This window comes from Canis lupus, chromosome 30, assembly GCF_003254725.2.
Source record: "Canis lupus dingo isolate Sandy chromosome 30, ASM325472v2, whole genome shotgun sequence".
Lineage (NCBI taxonomy): Eukaryota > Metazoa > Chordata > Mammalia > Carnivora > Canidae > Canis > Canis lupus.
In genome coordinates, this window is record NC_064272.1 from 9,404,076 (window position 1) to 9,423,941 (window position 19,866).

General features: G+C 36.8%; 2 protein-coding genes and 1 pseudogene across 10 annotated transcripts in view; 1 reads left to right on the forward strand and 2 right to left on the reverse strand.

Moving 5' to 3' along the window:
* TMEM87A (transmembrane protein 87A) overlaps nucleotides 1-15,712 on the reverse strand; it is a 38,097-nt gene extending 22,385 nt beyond the window's left edge. For 4 of the 5 annotated variants that reach the window (XM_049104076.1, XM_049104073.1, XM_049104074.1 and 1 more), the window contains exons 1-6: nucleotides 15,569-15,712; nucleotides 14,219-14,279; nucleotides 11,640-11,725; nucleotides 7,995-8,108; nucleotides 6,034-6,087; nucleotides 5,898-5,942 (exon numbers count right to left, since the gene is read on the reverse strand). In XM_049104076.1, coding sequence (XP_048960033.1) covers nucleotides 5,898-5,942; nucleotides 6,034-6,087; nucleotides 7,995-8,108; nucleotides 11,640-11,725; nucleotides 14,219-14,279; nucleotides 15,569-15,712 — 504 coding nt within the window. Of the gene's footprint in view, nucleotides 1-5,897; nucleotides 5,943-6,033; nucleotides 6,088-7,994; nucleotides 8,109-11,639; nucleotides 11,726-14,218; nucleotides 14,280-15,389; nucleotides 15,522-15,568 lie in introns of those variants that run through there. The other variant, XM_049104075.1, reaches the window with a different exon arrangement.
* LOC112676238 (U6 spliceosomal RNA) lies at nucleotides 10,817-10,915 on the reverse strand (annotated as a pseudogene).
* Nucleotides 15,713-15,744: 32 nt separating the features above from the next.
* The window catches only part of GANC (glucosidase alpha, neutral C), a 75,933-nt gene continuing 71,811 nt past the window's right edge, over nucleotides 15,745-19,866 (forward strand). Inside the window, exons 1-3 of one of the 5 annotated variants that reach the window (XM_025473066.3) lie at nucleotides 15,745-15,881; nucleotides 16,673-16,795; nucleotides 18,455-18,517. In XM_025473066.3, the coding sequence (XP_025328851.1) occupies nucleotides 16,767-16,795; nucleotides 18,455-18,517 (92 nt within the window). In that variant the 5' untranslated portion in view covers nucleotides 15,745-15,881; nucleotides 16,673-16,766. The other 4 variants (XM_025473064.2, XM_025473063.3, XM_025473067.3 and 1 more) reach the window with 4 other exon arrangements.

The window sequence follows — 19,866 nt, forward strand, 5'->3', positions numbered from 1 at the left end:
AGAAAGTGTGTTAGTCTATAAATTACTAAAATCTTCTATGTTGTCTTGCACAAAGATCACATATTTAACATATTTTTTAACAAGGAAAACCTCAGCTAAAAATCACTAAACTGAATGTTATATTAAGCCATGCTAGGATACTTGGTTATATTTTACACACATAAACTAAGGAGATTTAAATTACCTTAAAACAAAACAAAAACACCCATGATGCTGACACTGAATTATAATATAAACACTAATGCCCGAATTTAATTAATTCCCTTTGTTCAATGTCCTTCTCAAGACTAGCAGAATTTTTACTGAGGACTCGCATTTTTATCAAAAATTTAATTATGGCTATTCTACATGGAAAGTCACTGTCTCTCAAAGTAAAGGAAGCGGAGATAACAGCATCCATGTTTACAAAACTAGTTACTTGGGAAGAATCTGTTCCAAGGCCAGTTTGTTTATACATAGCCCAAACAAAAAGCCTTCAAAAAAGATCTGTTGCCGTACTTGCTAGATGCACTATGGACCTTCATGAACACAAGACTAAAACACAAAGATAAAGGAGAATAAAACAAAATTATTGGCTTATTCCTTGTGTGTTAAAGGAAGTACTGCTACTTAGACTTATATTTATTATCTTCTGGTCTTAAAATTAAAAGAAATTATTATCCAGACACCTCTGGGTAAGCTTCATTGATCTATGAAACCCCTCAATATGGATAACAGATTTTCCATATGTATGTGTTTTCCTGTGGAGTCACAGGTTTTCCCAAATGCTCGAGTTATTCTACAACCCAAGAAAAGGCCAAGAGTTCAAAAATTATATTCATAATAGAAATCCAAAATGTCAAAGTAGAGTAAATGATTATATAGCTGTAATACATTTACTAGGTTATGTTAGTCACTCAAGAACATAAATGCCATGCTGAATCACAGATTGATTTATCTCTGACTGCAGGCCTCTTTCTGACAAAATTAAGGAGCAATTTATGAGAAAAATTTTAGAGCTTCAAAGTTATAAATACATCTTGTCCTATATACCCATAATTAACTGAACCTTCCCTGAACTTACTTGTTCACTAACCAATAAAACTTAGTTTTGTGTAATAAGCTGCTCTTGGTATTATTTTATACATCTTAAAACTACCTCTTACAAATTTCAAAAGGGACTCATTAACTCTCATATTCTAGGATTTGACAAAGTTTCCATTTAACTCTAGGATATACATATTTTGAGCCTGTAAAAATAACCATATGCAAGTTTTGACTTGGGAACCAAGTTCTGACAAGTCTAGTTCAGAATACTGAGAACATAAGGCCAACTAAGAATCTTAAAAGTGTGTCAGGCACCCTGTCATACACTTAACATTTATTACAGCCCTTAATCCTCATAATAACCACACAGATGTCCTTTAAGAGGTAAAAGGATAAAATAAACTGTGGTACATTCAGGTAATGGAATATTATTTAGCACTAAAAAGAAACAAATTATCAAGCTATGAGAAGGCATAAAGAAACCCTAAATTCATAATACTAAGTGAAAGGACCCAATCTGACAGGGCTATATGTCACAATTTCAACTATATGACATTCTGGAAAATGCAAAACTGGTGACAAAAAAAAAAAAACAAAAAAAACTATGGTGACAGTAAAAACAACAACAACAACAACAACAAAACAAACCAAGGGTGCCTGGGTGGTTCAGTTGGTTAAGTATCTGACTCTTGATTTCAGCTCAGGTCAAGATTTCACGGTCATGAGACCGAGCCCCTCTGTCAGACACTGCATTCAGCGGGGAGTAAATTTGAGATTTTATTACCCTCTCCTTCTACCCACCTCTTCAACTCTCTTTCTCACATAAATAAATCTTTAAAAAAAAAAAAAGAATCAATGTTTGCCAGAGGATTGAGAGGAGTGAGAGACGACTAGGCAGGTGGAGGGAGCACTGCCACTTTTTAGGGCAACAAAGCTATTTTCTATAATGGTGTACATCTGTCATTTTACATTTGTTAAAAACTAAACACTGTACTACACAAAGAACACTAATGTAACTACAGACTTTAGTTGATAACAATGTGTCAATGTTGGTTCATCAATTGTAATAAAGTGCCACAATGGCTGGTACAGGATGGTGATGAGGGGTGGGGGGGGACCTGAGTGTGTATTTGTGGAGGGTCTATGTGAGAACCCTGCCTTTTGCTCAATTTTGTTATGAATCTAAAGCTGTTCTAAAAATGAAAATCTACTAATTTAAAAAACATAATGGTAAATATATTACATTACTGCTTAAATCAAACCATAAGAATGAGCTAATAAAAACATTAAATCTTAGGGAGAAGGAATAGAAGAGGCCACTTTGTCTAAAAAACATGTTTTATCAGAGCTTTAATAAAAGGGGGTGGAGGTGCTGAACTTGTGAGTATCCTTTAAAAAGAATTATTAAAGTATTCTCCTCTTGTGCCCAATTTTCAGGAAGAATTATCAAAGGACAGAAAAATCGGACTTCTTTTTATTAGAATCTGACTAAATAGCTTTAAATATTACTTGTGATATTCAACAGGGTCATCTCAGAGGGGAGTCTGGTTCTACCTCTGCCCCTCGTCCTGCTCATCATGCTCTCTCTCTCTCAAATAAATAAATAAAAGCTTTAAAAAGATGTGCACAGAGATATAGCTACACCTTATGAATGGGACCTTACCTATAATAGTGAAAATTTGGAAACAAAACAATATACATCAACCAGGAGTTAAATATAAAAATGGTAAAATAAAATATATGAAACCATGAAAGAAGTGAAGTAGCACTCAATGTACCAATCTATTAAGTGAAAACAAAAAATTATATAGCAGTATATGTAATACGATCCCATTTTGGTCAATATGCAGGTTCTGTGTAATCACAAAAAACTACCAGAAAATAAAATTACAAGGGATTTTTACTTTTAAGTTATAGAAGTAGCATGCCTGCCAACATGGAAGTGTATTAAAACCAGAAAATAAAAGTTTTTAAAAAATCTTCAAAACTAAAAGTGCTGTTTAAAATTGCAAGATAATGAAACACATAAATGTCTAAAAGATAGTTGGCTAACAAATTGCAACATAATCATACAATAAAATACTCTGAAGGGATTTAAGTAATGATGCCATATAGTATTTACTAAACTAGAAGGATGTTTATGCTATACTGAGAAGCTAAAAAAAAAGGCCACAACATAATACATTATAGGATGCCCATTATTAAATAAATATGCTCATAGACAAAAAACTATAAATATATTTATTTTTTAAAAGATTTTATTTTATTATTTATTCATGAGAGACACACAGAGAGACAGACAGAGAGAGAGAGAGGGAGGCAGAGACACAGGCAGAGGGAGAAGCAGGCTCCATGCAGGGAGCCTGATGTGGGACTCGATCCTGGGACTCCAGGATCACATCCTGAGCTGAAGGCAGGCACTAAACCACTGAGCCACCCAGGGATCCCCTATAAATAGATTTATACTCTAGCAGTGTGTGGTAGTATTCTAGATTATTATTTTCTTCTTTGCATTTATGTATGTTTTCTAAATTTGATAGTGAATATATACATATTAGCACACACAAAAAAAATGAAGTCTGCAGTGCCAAACTCATTTTTAGGTTAAAATTCTATAAACTTTAAATCAGGGCAGGGACAGTGGGGACACTTGCAGAATAGCAGAACAAGGAGCTCTGAAAATTTACTCATCCCTAAAAGCAGTAAGAACATGGGCAAAAATGATCTAACTCAACTTTTTTGCAAGTCCAGAGATTAGCTAAAGACTTGCACCAACCCTAAAAGTATTTCCTTAAGAAAAATAGTTCAGTCTTATTAAAAACAAAAAATGAACCTGTGGTGTTTTTGTTCGTCCTAATCCCATGTCCCTCATCCAAGCACCTTAAAACTGAAGTTCTCACAACTCATAACCGCTGTGAAAAACAACAGTTTGGCAGCCACTGGAAAAAACAGAACAAGTATGGAGATGCCCTAAAACCCAGTAGCAGAGCTATTGGGCAAGTTCCTTTCTCAGGGCTCATCTTTTATATGACCTGATCCAGCCTTGTTCAGTGGAAAGGATTCTATACTCAGGGCACTGTCAAAGGCACTCAGCAGAAACTGTGAAAAAGCAGAGCTGTCCCTAGGCAAGGTTAGTAGACTGGGCTATCAAGACACTGACTAAAAACTTAACGAAAAACTGGAAATGAGATGGCCACAGGGGCTTTAAAAAGCTCCAAAATAGGGGATCCCTGGGTGGCTCAGCAGTTTAGTGCCTGCCTTTGGCCCAGGGCGTGATCCTGGAGTCCCGGGATCGAGTCCCCCGTCGGATTCCCAGCATGGAGCCTGCTTCTCCCTCCTCCTGTGTCTCTGCCTCTCTCTCTATATATATATATGTATCTATCATAAATAAATAGATAGGTCTTTAAAAAAAAAAAAAAAGCTCCAAAATATTCCTGAAAATGTACAAGGCTAAAAGTACATGCAGATCTGTGCACATATGTGCAGGGGCTGTACACACATACCCAAGAGAGACCTGAGAAGGCACTCATCACTCACCTCTGATCTTAAAGTTCTGCACAGTAATGAAGTAAAAGTTAAGACAGTTTGAAACTGTGAAAGAAGTCAAACACATGAACACAAATTGCATGATTTGATTTATATAAAACGAATAGAACAGGAAGTCCGTAGACAGAAATAATAGTGGTTGCCTAGGGCTGGGGCAAGGGTGGAAAGAGAATTGACTGCTAATAGCTTTGTTATATTCAATATAGTGACTTTTTGGGTGATAAAGATGTTCTGGAATTAAATTGTGATCGGTAATTGCACAACTTATGAATATACTATAAAAACCACTGACTTTACAGGTTTTAAAAGGCTGAAATCTGAGATATGTATGTCTGAATAAAGTCCTTATAAATTGTAAAACTTCAGGGATCCCTGGGTGGCTCAGCGGCTTAGTGTCTGCCTTTGGCCCAGGGTGTGATCCTGGAGTCCCGGGATCGGGACCCACGTCCAGCTCCCTGCGTGGAGCCTGCTTCTCCCTCTGCCTGTGTCTCTGCCTCTCTCTGTCTTTCATGAATAAATAAATAAAAATCTTAAAAAAAAAATAACAGTAAAACTTTAGTTTTGTAAAAAGCATGATCCAACATGGTTAAGTCTTATTCCCTGTATATTTTTAAGTGATAAAGCTTTGAGGAATTAGTTATCAGGAATTAGAAAATGAAATATGAAAATAAAGGCATTTGAATTTTCCAAACTGTCTTCCAGTAATATTCTATAAGATAATTTTAGATGGGGTTTGAGATTCTTTCTTAAAAGTTTCATCCTATTTATGAGTCATATTTATGAGGTGATAACTACAAAAACAATAGATTGCTTGCAACAAATAGGGAAAACATAAGAAACACATAGAAGAAAATAAAAATCACTTAACTATCTACAACAACTATTATTAACAATTTGGGGGTTTTTTTGTTTGTTTTTTAAAGATTTTTTTATTTATTTATTCAGAGAGAGCGAGAGAGAGGCAGAGACACAGGCAGAGGGAGAAGCAGGCCCCATGCAGGAAGCCCGATGCGGGACTGGATCCCAGGTCTCCAGGATCACACCCCAGGCTGCAGGCGGCACTAAACCGCTGCACCACCGGGGCTGCCCGGGGTTTTTTTTTTTTTTGAGTAATCATATCCCAATGTGAGATATGAACTGATGACCCCAAGATCAAGAGTTGCATGCTCTACTGACTGAGCCAGCCAGGCACCCCAACATTTTGGTGTTTAAACTTTCATTCTTAAATTCCTTTTTTAAATGGTATAATACCAAGATAGTTCAAAACACATAAACCTAAGAACTGACATATGTGTCCTATGCCCCAAATTCCCTACTATACTTACAGTTTTGTCCCCAGTAAGGGTAAGATTTGTTCCATTCTCCTTAGCCTTTAAACATTAAAAAAAAAAAAAAAGGAAAGGAAATTAATTCCAAATTTTTACTTTACTCTTATAAATATCTAACAATGAAAACAATTACCTCCTGTTTTTCTCCTAAGAGAGGCAATCGGTGCACAGAATCCCCAGAAAAGCTCTATGAAAGAAATATAACATTAAAGTTAAAGATGTATAATAGTAAAAATATAGTTCAAAATCCACAGAAATGGTTAAAGCAAAACTTACTGCAACAATAAATAAAATGGCATTGGCAGACAAGATTTCCAATTAAGCATAAACAAGTGAATAAACCTCTGTTGAGAACTAAAAAATAATATCAAATTCAACTGGCCATTCAATTTTTCTACTAAGAATTAAAGACTTTTAAGAATTAAAAAAACCTTAAATAGAAGGTACATGCTTAGGATAGACAGATCTTATCATTCCCTCTCCCACTACAGATAAGAAAAAATGGCTCAACGTTATAAAGCTTTAGATGCAGAAATGGGATTTAAATTTAGGCTTTTTAACTCTTAGGTCCACTGAATTAGGTTCTCCTTCCAACACAACACACTCACACTAATTACCTTTCTTATCAGTTATCAGCAAATGAGACATTCTCTTTTCTGAGTAATTAGAACACATAGCTCAACTCTGTTATATTTGACTGTTAGAGGAAAGGTAAGCTTACCAATAGGGGTATATACCAAGATCCTGGAAAGATCACAGCAGATCTGAAAGTGAACCTTGGGCAATAGTAGTATACAATAGGTAGCTTTCCATGATCAAATCGAGGAAAGGCCAACCAAACCTCCCAGGCTAGAAAACTAACAGAAAGCCCCTTACTCAAGAGTCCACTGTTTCTAGCTTATTCTCCCACCATTTTAAAGATAATCTAAATGTTTTCCTCCAAATCAATAAAATCTAAGGATTTTTCCTCCAAATCCACAAAATCTAAGCTATGACAAGCACTCAATTATCAAGTGTTATAGTTGAATTACCAGTTACTTCTTTTGCTTGTCAACTATTAATTATTAAATTAAAGCCTTCTTATCAATCAACTTTACTTCTAGTAACTGGATAGAAAGCCTAGCTTTCAATGAAATCTGCTTCTTCACAGCAATTTGCTAAATATTCCAAAGCAGTAAACACAATAAGGACAAAAAGGCTATAGCTAAAAATAACCATTTTCAATACCCATCAAACATATAATTTTTCTATGAAAAAACTGGTGTTAGATACTATTTTTAAGAAAATTTTAAATACAAATTCCACTTACACGATTACACATATGTAAGCATTAAAAATACATATTATTCGCCTCTTCTCCTTTACCTAAAAAAAAGGTGTGAAATTCAACTCTTTGAGTTCAGGTCTATAGCAATAATATCTGGAAACACTGATTTTTCGGGGACACAACAATTAGATGAGATGACAAGAGAACTGAAAATCAGATGTTTCAAATGTCCATCAGTGGGTGAATGGATAAACAATGTTGTATGTACAATGTTGTATGTACAATTCAGCCTTAAAAAAGAATTAAATACTGACACATGCCCTATGGATGAACCTTGGAAACATTTCCCTAAGAGAAAGAAGCCAAACAAATATTGTATGATTCCACTTCTTGTAAGGATCTAGAATATAGAAATTCATGGAGACAAAGTAGAATAGTTGTTACCAGGGATGGGGGGAGGGGAATATTACTGTTACTGGTTATAAAGCGACAGTTTGGGATGACCAAAGCTCTGGAGATGGCTATTAGTGACACTGTCCCAACAATGCAAATGTACTTAATATCCCTGAATGGTACACTTAAAAACTGCAACGGTAAATTTTTTTTCCACCATAATAAAAAAGTGGGGATTAGTTTTTTACACACAAAGGGAAGCAAACCCTCTTTTTGATGAGATGAACATTAAGTGGTTGACTATGCACCTTCAGAACATGCTTCTAAGTTATTTCTGTCAGAACAAAGAATTGAGAAGTAGGAAATGGGGAATCAGCAAAAATGCATATTACATATTTCACCTCTATTTCCCTCCAACCACTATCAAACATTACCTGTGCTTTAAAGAGTTCACTGCAGTTCTGGAACAACTTTGATGATGTTTGGTATTTCCCAGACAAGCCTTTCTTTTCCTTAAGGTTTTCCAAATATGTCTCCACTTCTTCTCCCTGTAAAAACAGAGAATACAAAATATACAACTTACTTTTCACAAGTAAGGTACTTAGAAGATAATAAATAGATTGTCTATAGGACAGATACAGTTTTGGATATGCTATTTTAAAAATTAACAGCATCAGATAAAAACTGTGTAATAGTACCCAAGAATCTAACAGTATTAGTGTCTGAAGTACAGAATTCTAGTCCATGGCTCACAAAGAGTAGTTCTAAAACTTCTAGAAGACTGGGAAACTATCAGAGTCCAAAAGGTTTTGTCACAAGAAATATAATCAAAAGAGTTATTTGACTAAATTGCCAATACCAACAAAAAGATATACTTGTGCTTATAAGCTAAGGCATAGCACAAAACTGCTCTAGTTGTTCATAGCCCACTGTTGACATCCTGAAAAACTCATTTCCGCGGCAGCATCCGTCAGTTCTGTGATTTTTCTCCCATACCTACATCGCTAATCTTCCCCTCTTTCTTCTAAGCTCCAGTTTTTTAAACAGTTTTTTTTTTTTTTTTTAAGTTATTTGAGAGAGTGAGCGCAAGAGAATGCACATGAGTGGGGGTAGAAGCCAAGGGAGAGCAGAAGCAGACTCTGTGCTGGGCAGGGAGCCTTACTCAGGACTCGAGGCTGGGACTCCCAAATCATGATCTGAGCCATCCAGGCGCCCTTTCTTTTATTTTTTTAAGTGTTTTTTGTTTTTTTTTTTTTAAAGTTCCAGTTTTACATCTCCAATTACATTCTTGTCATTTCCATAATTCTGTCCTGTGGCAATCCAAGATAATTTTTATATTCTTGTCTTACCTATAAAGACTAGATCTGCTAAGCTCTTGACCAGTTTATCAGAAGTTTCAAATATATGAAGTTTTCAACTATAAATTCAATTAGTGACTGATTAACAGCAAAAGATCAGTAATGCTTCAAACTATATTCTGGACATATTATCATTTCTCTCGAAATTCTTCAGTCCTTTTAGTCTTCCCCATTGTATCAATCCAATCCGATGTTGTATAACAAAGCAAAAAAAATCACCAACACTCAAAAAAGGTGTTGTGGTGCCTAATACAAGGCAGATATTCAAAACGCTTAAGGTTTAAAAAACCAACTGGATGGAAGACATTTTTTAAAGACCAATTAGACTATCTTTGGAAAGGAAAAGAGAAATAATAAATGGAGGATAGAAACAGAATGGAAATGGCCTGAAAAATCCATCTTGTACAAGTACAGTGTACTACGTCAACTCTGAAATGAGGTCTACAACTATTTCTAAACTACTACTAATAAAATAATGTTATTTGCCTTGTACTGATAACGCAAAACTAATAATGGGTAAAATTGCTGCCTCTTATCGGAAACCAAGGCAGGGCATCTAACTGTACCACTAGTCATTGCAGTAGGTCACAAACTTACAGCATTAAAAAAAAAAGAGGCCAGTTTTACAAAAGAATGACTTTGATGAAGCAGTAAAAAGTATTAATGTTATTAAATCTGGACTCTGAGGGGCACCTGGGTGGCTCAGTCAGTTAAGCGCCTGCCTTTGGCTCAGGCTGTAATCCCAGGGTCCTGGAACTGAGCCCTTCCTGGCCTCCCTGTTGGGGGGGCGTGGGAAGGGCTGCTTCTCCCTCTCCCTCTGCCTGCTGATCCCCTGGCTTGTTTGTACTCGCTCTCTGTCACTCTCTCTGTCAAATGAATAAATAAAATCTTAAAAAATCTGGACTTTGAGTACATGTATTTTTTTAATATTCTATGAGACAAAATGGGAAATATGCAAAATACTATAAATGAGATAAAACACTTAATACCTGTTTTGACTTATAACCTAAACTATCTACTTTTTCATTTACTCTAAAGAATAACTGATAAACTACAGTTATTCAGAGTTGGTTATTTGGGAGGTATTTTCTTGAAAATGGGCAAAGGAAGACTGTTGCTTCAAGGAAGAAAACGGACATTCACTGCTAATGATAAAATCTGAGCTTTCAAGCAAAAACTGGAATTTTGGAGAACTCGTGTCTTCCTCACCATGAGCCGAATAGCCTCCAATACTTAAGGAGTTTCTGATGTGACAGAAGGGTGATTTTAACAAATGTAACTTCAACTTCATCATAAAATGAATTAACATGTTAAAGATTTATAAAATTCAGTCAAACAGTATTTTCTAAATAACCGAGGTTACAAAATCAGACATGGATAAAAGACCAAAGTGTATGACACACCAACTTATTTAAAATAAAAGAGTAGGAAAAAAGTTCACTGATACGATTTTAGATTCCACATTGCCACCCATTTTAAGAAACCCACTTGTTATGTTTGGTATAGAACAAAAAACAATATCCACAATTATCTGAAAACACTATTAAAATACCATTCCTTTTGCCAACTATGTACCTATGTGAGGCCACACTTTGTGCATTTACTTCAACCAAAATAATATACCACAATAAAGTGAGTGAAGATATAAAAATCCAGCTGCCTTCTATTATATCCAATATTAAATGAAGGGCTTTCAAAAACACTAAATAATACCACTCTTCTGAGTTTTTTTTTTTGAAAAAGTTATTTTTCATTAAATAAATATTTTATTAACATGTAATGGCTTATTACAGCTATTTTAAAATGCACTAATAAAAATTTCTGTATTCTCTGTTGTAACTTCTAATACAGTGATCCACATGAACAAAAAGGTTTTTGGACACTGCAGTAATTTTTTTTTTAATATGGAATGCTTCATGAATTGCATCATCCTTGTGCAGAGGCCATGCTCATCTTCTCAACATTACTGCAATTTTAGTATATGTGCTTGTTAGAAGGTGGAGGAGGGACAATAAAGTATTCCTCAAACTAAGAAAGTATTTTGAGACCAAAAAACAAAGCAGGGAACTCTCTAGTTTATGTAGTTTTATTCAGGGTAACTTACTGATGGGGGAGGGAAATGGGCAGAGGACAATTCATGGCAGTTGCAGGGATATTCTCCACAAAATCCAGACCTTTGTCTATAGATTTTATACAGTGAGGGGATGCACAGAAGGGCACTATCGTGAGATCAAAGAATTCCCATGCACCTCCAAAGGGCTGGCATGCACCTAATTAACAGCTAATCATTAATTAGATCTTGTGGCACCACCTGTGTGCACCAGGAAGGGTAAAAACTATGTATAGATTTATGGAAGGCTAAAACAAGCCTCCCAGATCCTGGCCTTGGGAGGTTCTAAGGTTATGTGTATTAATCTCCAGGGGGACTAGAACACATAGCCCCACAAGAGAAGTAACTGAGCAAACATGAACAAGATGGAGGACCAAAGATAGGAGTCAGTACTGTCCTCACTCCTACAGTGCTGCCAAAAAGAGCATGAGTCTGCAGGAGTTTTTAAGGATTGAGACCAAAGAGTTTGAGAACTGCTAGCATGGTAGGTCTATATATTGGGAAGCCCAGGTTCTAATTTCAGCTCTTCTCCTCCTAGCTACACAACACTCCTTCCTCTATCAGGTTAGGACCCGATGATATCGAAAGTCTATTAGTTTTATTCTCCTTACCTTGAAATTGTAGATTTCATTGTAACAATCAGCACTTTTCAGATACCAGGTTATATTCAAAGATACATCACAAGGCTCTCCATCAACTATAGAAGAAGAAAACTTTGTGAATAAAGATGATTGCCAAAGTATTTTTCCTAAAATTCTATCTTTCCTGCTAAATTTAGATACTCAAGGACCATCTTTTCTCCAAGCACAAGGTAATAAAGTAATATACGTAAAAAGAACTGGATATTCTTCAGATAAAAGTACTGTTGTTCACAGAAGATGTTTTTGACCGGCTTAACTGTATCTACTTTTATGCCTTAAAACCTCAATTTCTGGTTCTCTGTTGGGAAAAAACTAGAAGTGATAGAGCAGTCCCAAGTTAAAACCAGTCTTCTATTATCATTCAAATATTTACTCAACAGGGCACTTAAGTATATGAAGCTACATGCCACTGTGTTAGGCCGTAGGAGAACGGGATCTTAAAAAAGCTACATTCTATTTGGAGAAACAAGGAATAACATTAGGGACATCACAAGGCAGTAGTCAAAATAGTTCCACTGAGAGAAAAATTAATAGCTTAGACCTTGAAAGATACCAAACTAGACAGAAAGAACTAAGGAAAAAGAAAAAAAAAATCACCTGGTTGGGGAAGGTAGGAAGAGCAAAAGAAAAAAAGGGAAGACTCTTTAAAAGAGTCTTAGCCCACCTTAAAAGAGGCCTCAAGGAACCTCACAAAAATCAGAGTGGCCTTGATCTCATTAAACATACTTTGGAACCCAATATTTAGAGGACCAAGACATTAGCTTGAAAATCTGAGAGCATAAATCTGACTATATCACTGATCATCTGTCCCACCTGGAAGTCAGTTTATCTTTGATTCCAGAAACGTTACAGAAAATATACTAGAAGATACCTGCTTCAAGCAAATGTCACAAAGATAAATATGACTGCATCTAGGAATCTATTTTTGGTTCTTAACAAAAAGTGCACACCTAAAATTATAACCTTTCCCTTTTCTTTGTTTTAAATTGTTTTCTCAAATTAATTTTCAAGTGACATACTTTTACAAGGTTCAATCAAAATACACAGAACTCTGATGTGCTAAATAGAATTTCTGAAAATTATATAAAGGGTATTTGCAATCTCACTGTAAACTACTCAGAGGAACCATACAGAGATGGAATTAACTAAATAGAAGCCAATAAGAAAATCCCCTAAACAGAAGATCTGCAGGAAAACTTGGCTGCAAAAATATTACTATTTATGTTAAAAAGACACCATCCAGAACTTTGAATGGATGGCATTAAGAGGCAAAAATGGTCCTGGCAATTTCACAGAAAGCTGTATACTATAACCCTGAAAGTATAAAATCAGAGACAAAGTAAATGTGAGAAAGCAGAGAAGTAACAAAATGAAAGAACATTTTTAGGAGCCTCAAATTCTCCAAAAAAATGAAATGTAGACACTGCAAAATATGGAGCTTGTGTGAGTTGGCAAAGCACCATTTGATCAAAATAGATGAGAAAAGACTATACACGATAGAAAGGTAGAATAGCATGCAGGCTGTCAGGCCATTCCAAAAGCCCAAATACTGCTATCCCTGTAAATTATTCTAATCCACCATACCAACCTCACAAGACAGAGCAAATTATTCTGCGTAATATGATTTAAATCAAATTTAAGTCATTAGTCAAGAGACTGAATTTTCATAGATATAGTCTATTCTTCATAGAAACTTTACTGACTCCCCTTCACTGCTGCTAGACTGTAAGCTCAGTAAGAGAGACGGCCTTTTCTATCACTTCCCTGCTGTCTAAAACATTGCCTGGCACATAGCAGGTTTTTAATAACTACTTACTAAATGATTAAGACAATAAAATCATCCAACTACAACTTATAACTTTGCAGCACTTTCATGGAAAAAGATGTTCATAGAAGCACACATGGATGATCTGAACTTTTATCCCTGATCCTGAAACAGAGCTATCCGTGATCATTTGTTCCCTAAAATAAAGCCAGTTTCAAAAATAAAAAGAAGTCTTTCTTTAATATGTAACTGGATATTTTGGATTCAGATACAGTGGTTTTCTCACTGGACAGACTGGTTTTGTTCTAATAATCCCTTTTCCCTGATAATATCTTTGAGCTTCCTCTTCCAAAGATCAAATAATAAAATACTCCTGTAAACAAAGGTTTAACTGAACATATTCATTCAGAGCCAAAGGCCTGACAAAACTAACTTTTGTGTTCGGTAAACATCTAACAAGCACACAAAAGCAGAATCAGTGGTATCTCTCTGACACAGGACAGATTAAAACACCATGAAGACAAATCAAACAATTTGTCTAATTGTATACAGTAAACACCAGAAAAACAAGAGAAGAAAATAAAGTTCACACAAGTATTCTTAAGATTACTCAGTTAAAAAACCCTTAATTACACTACCTATATTTATTTTATTTAGATAGTGCCGGACTATTAAATTTCAAAGCTTATATTTAGAGTAGATCAGAGATAGAAAATAGGTCATTTGGAAGTTTAAAGATCACTCAAAAACTCAAATAAAAATTTCATGAAATGCAAAAACTCACATTTCAGGAAGACAGTGGTATTTTTGAACAGGATCTTTCCAAAACTGAAATAATTTTTCCCCTGAGAAGATAAAGGAGAGAAAGATAATTAGCATCAGATCACTTTTAATTCCCAAGGCAGACTATAAAAAATTGTTATAAAAACCTAAACTTATAAAATGTTAATATTAGTTTTCTTAACAAAAAAATATATCAATAGCCTTTCTTTTAGTAAAATTCAACCATATCCAAATGCAGAATTTTATAGCTTGGTGCAGAGACACAATTTTACCCCCCACAGGCCATGAAGCAAGGACTCTAGGAAAAAAAAAGCGCCAGAAATCCCAACTTAAATCTTCATAGAGGGTACTCCTTCATCAGTTTACTCACTAACCACTCTTCAGAATAACCAATCATTTCTTCAAATAAACTATTCTATGAACAGATAGATTTAACTATTAACCATTTTAGCAACAGCACCTAAAATTCAGAACCTTAAATTCTTCACCAAATGAACAAAAGCTATAATGCTTGCCATATGAAAGCTTAAATAAGATTTGGACATTACAACCAGCGAGCAGAGCAGAATGGAAACAAAAAGGCCACGGTGGTTTCAATAGGACAAAACGCTTTTTTGGCATTTCCTGCGTGCGTCTGATTTGCTGGCTCACAGAACCATACAGCTCTTACTCAAATAAGGTTTAAACGAGGGGGTGGAGGGACAGAAAGGGTCAACCTACCTAGTCAATCGTCCAGCAGAAAGACTATCTTTTTACCTATCAAATTTTAGAATACGATTTCTTCCATTTCAGCCATTCTCATGTTAGAATACATTTTTAAACGCCGAGGCTTCTTAATCACACAGCAAAGCTTAGAATAACCATTCCAGAGTTCAAAAGAAACCAAACAACTTCGTAAGGAGAATCATCCAGTAACAACAACAACAACAACAACAAAGTGCAGAGGGAAAAAAAAAAAAAAAGAAAGAAAAATACCTATTTACAGATCTCTTTCATCCAACTCGGGGTCACTGAATTCTTAGAAACTTCGGCTGAAAGGGAAACCGTTCTCCACCTATCCTTTACCCGTCTCAAGTTAAGGCATTCAAAGTTCTGACTTGGCTGATAAGAAACCGCTCCACCATTCCTCACCGCTCCTGAAGCGGCCCTGGCATTTCCGCTAACCTACCCACCGAAGTGCACGGCTTTCCGCTCCAAGGAGGTGGATCCCTGCTAACCAGCGACACAGACGCTCCAGGCAATTCCATCCCTTTGGAAGCGGGCTTTTGCGGAGCCTTCATGGACCCCTAGGGCCACCGTAGCCCCACCCCTTGCTCCTCCAGGCTCAGTTGCTTCTGAAGTGAACACTCACCGACGGCATGGGGATGTGCCACTTGGATCGGTCGGCAGCGGCGACAGGTGCCGGTCCCACACCGAGAAGCGACAGTGGGGACGGCTGAGCCCCCAAAAGAAGAAGAATGATAGGCAGCACCTGAAGCCACGCAGCCGCCGCCATCTTCACAGCCGTGGAGCGCCTACCGAAAGCATTTCACCTTCTTCCGGTTCGCCCCGCCCTCTTCCGGCTCCGCTTTGGGGGCGGGATCATCCGGGTCCTCGAAACCTCGCGGGGCTTGTTTGTTTTGCGACCCAGCAGCCCCTCCCTAAGCCAGCCGTCACCACCTCGTGTGAGTTTCAGACCCTACGGCGCTAGCGCCCTGTCGTGGTAACCCGGTCACCTAGGAGCGTTGGGATGTTCACCAACAGCCACCTGCGCTTCGGTCGGCTCTGCCGTCGCCCGGCCCTTAAAGGGTCTGGGGACCAAGCAAGCTCCCAATGTAGCGTTTGGCTCTCTCCTCTCGTTCGCCCCAGCCTCTCATCCCTTCTAAGTCAAAGTCAAACGCGGGGGCCGGAAGTCTGGGGAAGCCGTAAGTCCCCCTGTTTGGCGTGTAGTCGTGAGTTTCGGTTTCTGGAGGTATTTAATCAAAGGTTGGAATTTGGCAGGGGTAGAGTATAAGCACTTACTAAACGGTATCTACTGTGGTAGATATGCCCTTTTATAAAGACCGTTCTGGCCCTGAAAAGTAGTTCAGTAGTTGCAGAATTTGGCCGGAGAACATCAACCCTCAGCACAGAGCCGAGCGGCGCTTTCTGTTTAAAACTAAAAAGGGAAAGAATGGGTCAGGTTTCTATATCAGTAACGTGACGGTCACTGAGATAAACCTGCAGAGGTTTGGCCTGGATCAGGCAAGGGAAGCGGTGTGGGTACTTCCTGGTTCTCACGCTCTTGACTTGGATCCTCTGGGGCTGTTGGAGTACACGCCCCCTCCACCGCGCCAAGACAGCTTTCGGTTCCTCATGAAAGCAGTTCCTTGTCGGGCACTAGTAGTCAAGAAAATTTGGCCAAATAAATCCCCGAAGAAACGCTAATTTGGGCCTGGAAAACCCGGGAATAAGTATAGATTTGTTACTCCTTAAGGGACCTGACAGTGGTGAAGTGCTGGTTGTATTGAGCAAGACGGCCCTTGGCCTTGGCCTGAGGGCTGAAAGCCAATCAGATTGACTAGGAAGCCATGGAAGCTGCTGAGAAAGAGGAAATCAGGTAAAGGCCCAGTGGTCCTCTGCAAGGACTATTGAATCCAGACAGCAGGGGATAGATAGTTGCTTTCAAAACCTGAAAGCAGCATTCTGGTTTTGAAGGTTTTACTGATTGTATGACCTCTTATTTGCATGTTTGATACTCGTGTACTTAAAAATTTTTTTTTCAGTTCCCCAGGGAATTAGTCGATTATCAATAGCCCCTCATAAAGTCCTTACTTACAAAACAGTGGAAGAGTTGTGATCAGAACTATAACACGTGAATTTCAAGCATGTAGCCTTCCATGTTCAGCTATAGCCCCATCTTCCTATGTTATTACAGAGCTCATTCTTCAAAGCTGGGAAGCAAAGACTGCAAATTTCTTTAATTGTTGCACACTTGATTAAAAGAAACAGTGACAAAGACTGCATCAGGGAAGGATTTGATGACTTCCAAGAAAATAATTTTTAAGTACAGCCAAGTGTATCTGTGTGGGCTTGTTTTCCTAATATCTTGAAATGTGTGTTCATAGTTTCCTAGATAATCATAGACTTAAAAAAAAAAAAGAAAAAGAAAAAAATCATAGACTTGCTGACTACAGCTGTATTCAGCAACACGGCTGCCTGAAGACCAGTGTGTTTCTTTCCCTCCTCCTTACAGCCTATGGTTGTTCTAATCATATGGAGGCTAATGTGTTTTTTTTAAATATTTTATTTTTAAGTAATCTCTATACCCAAAATGGGGCTCCAACTCAGAACCCCAAGATCAAGATGCTCCACGGACCAACTAATCCAGCCAGGTGCCACTTGAGGCTAATTTAAATACATATTTTTAGCAATATACATGCATCGTATTCATGTTCTATTCCAGAAACAAATGTTCTGGGAATTTGGTTTTAAAAAACATTGGTTCCAAATTTTCAGCAGCATCTTAAAAAGCAAAAGATTTTGCTTCTACGTCTGTTTCTATTATTTTAGTGCCCTTGCACATACCTCTGTGCAAGCAGAGCACAGAGCATTTGTCAGGTTGATTTGTGCTTGTTGGTTAAGCTCTTGTAGGAAGCTCAGACACAGTCCTTCATATCTTCCTCAGACCCTAGTACTCAGTAAGGATATTCTGAAAATATTTTATTGAATAAATAAGTGGATTGTTTTTGTTTGGTTTGAGTTTTTTGTGTGTTTCTGCTTCTTCTGATTTTACTGTTGTAGTTGTAGCCTTCAGTCATTATTTTATTTTTAATTATTTTTTAAAAGATTTTATTTATTTATTCATGAGAGACAGAGAGAGAGACAGAGGCAGAGGCAGAGGGAGAAGCAGGCTCAATGCAGGGAGCCCAATGTGGGACTCGATCAGGACTCCAGGATCACACCCTGGGCAGAAGGCAGATACTCAACCGCTGAGCCACCCAGGCATCCCTTCAATTATTTTAAAAGAACCCTTCCTTATGAGTAACAATACTCTTTTTCCAGTGCTTTCAGAGTAATCCTAGAATTTGATATTTTGTTGTTTACCTTGGTGATTTACAAAAGGATGTTTTTCTGCACCACACATGCTATTGTGTCATGTTATGGCCATGACACAATTTTGCATTGCAGAAGTTTTTGACCTGCATTCAGAGAAGGAACAAAAAATGGACTCACAAACCTTGTAGAAAATAAGTGTCTTAAAATGTCTTTTTTTTAGTGTTGAAGATGAAGCTGTGGATAAAAACATTTTCAAAGACTGCAGCAAGATTGCTTTCTACAGGTAAGGAGAGGAAATGTACTACCTGGATCAAAACATTTCAATATTGCAATATTTACAGGCTTTCTAAGGAAAGGGTCAACTAGGAAATGTAATCATTAAGAAATTTATCAGATAGGAGACATTTACCTTTATACACTTACTATTGTCTTATTTAAATTTCTCAATAAATATATATTTTATTTTAAAAGTGTTTATATCTTTGAATAGGTAATACCTTTACATGTTTCAAAAGTCAAATAATGTAAAAAGATATACTTTGGAAAGTGTTACTCCCATGCCTATCCTTTACCACCCTGTTCCACATCTTGTCCCTCTAAGTAACCAGATTTATTAATTTCTTATTTGTTCTCCCAGTATTTCTTTTTGTAACGCAGATATTCTTAATCACTGCCTTTGTTATACCAAGTAGCTTCCTATATACATGGTTGTATACTTTTTTCCTACTTCATAGTTTATTCTGAAGAGCTCTGCATGAGTATATAGAGATTGTACTCTCTTTTTAGAGCTGTGTAGTATTCCATTGGGAGGATGTACTATAATATATTCATTCTCCTTCCTATTGCTAGATCCTCGAGTTTTTAATCTTGTAGCTGAAGTATCATGTCTGATATATATATATTATTTCTTACACATGCAGGTGTATTCATAGGATGCATTTCCGGAAATGGTATTGCTGCATCAAAGAATAAGTACATTTAAAGTTTTACGTATTACCAGCTACCCCTCCGTAGGGATTGTACCATTTTGTACTCCCATCACCACGCTATAAGATTACCTGTTTCTCCAGAGCCTCAAAAAATATTTCTTTAAAATCTTTTTGTTTAAAAAAAAAAATCTTTTTGTTGAGTGTCTGTCTTTGTGTGATCTCGATCCCAGGACTCCAGGATCGCGCCCTGGGCCAAAGGCAGGCGCCAAACCACTGAGCCACGCAGGGATTCCCAAGATCACTTAAGTTCTGAATATGTACCTTAGAGAGAATTCAATAGAGAACGCTTGATCATTTTGTTAAATCACTGGATTGTATTGGATTTCTATTAGAATTTATTAAGTTTCTATTAAAGTGTACATTTCATGGAAAGAGAAAGGAAAATTAACAAGCTAATAAATACCATCCATGAAACCTGCCACCTTCTCAATAAAGAGGACAAATGGCATCCTTGAGCAGTTCTATGTTGAATAATTTTATTAGTATTATTAATACTAATTTTATTAGCACTCTAATAATAAGGTACTGCTGTTAGTACTTTATTGGAGTACTAATATTATCTGGGCTGAGTTCATTTACAATCATAGTGAATTTTAATGACTTCCACGTGATAATATAGTCTGTTAGATACTGACAGTCACAA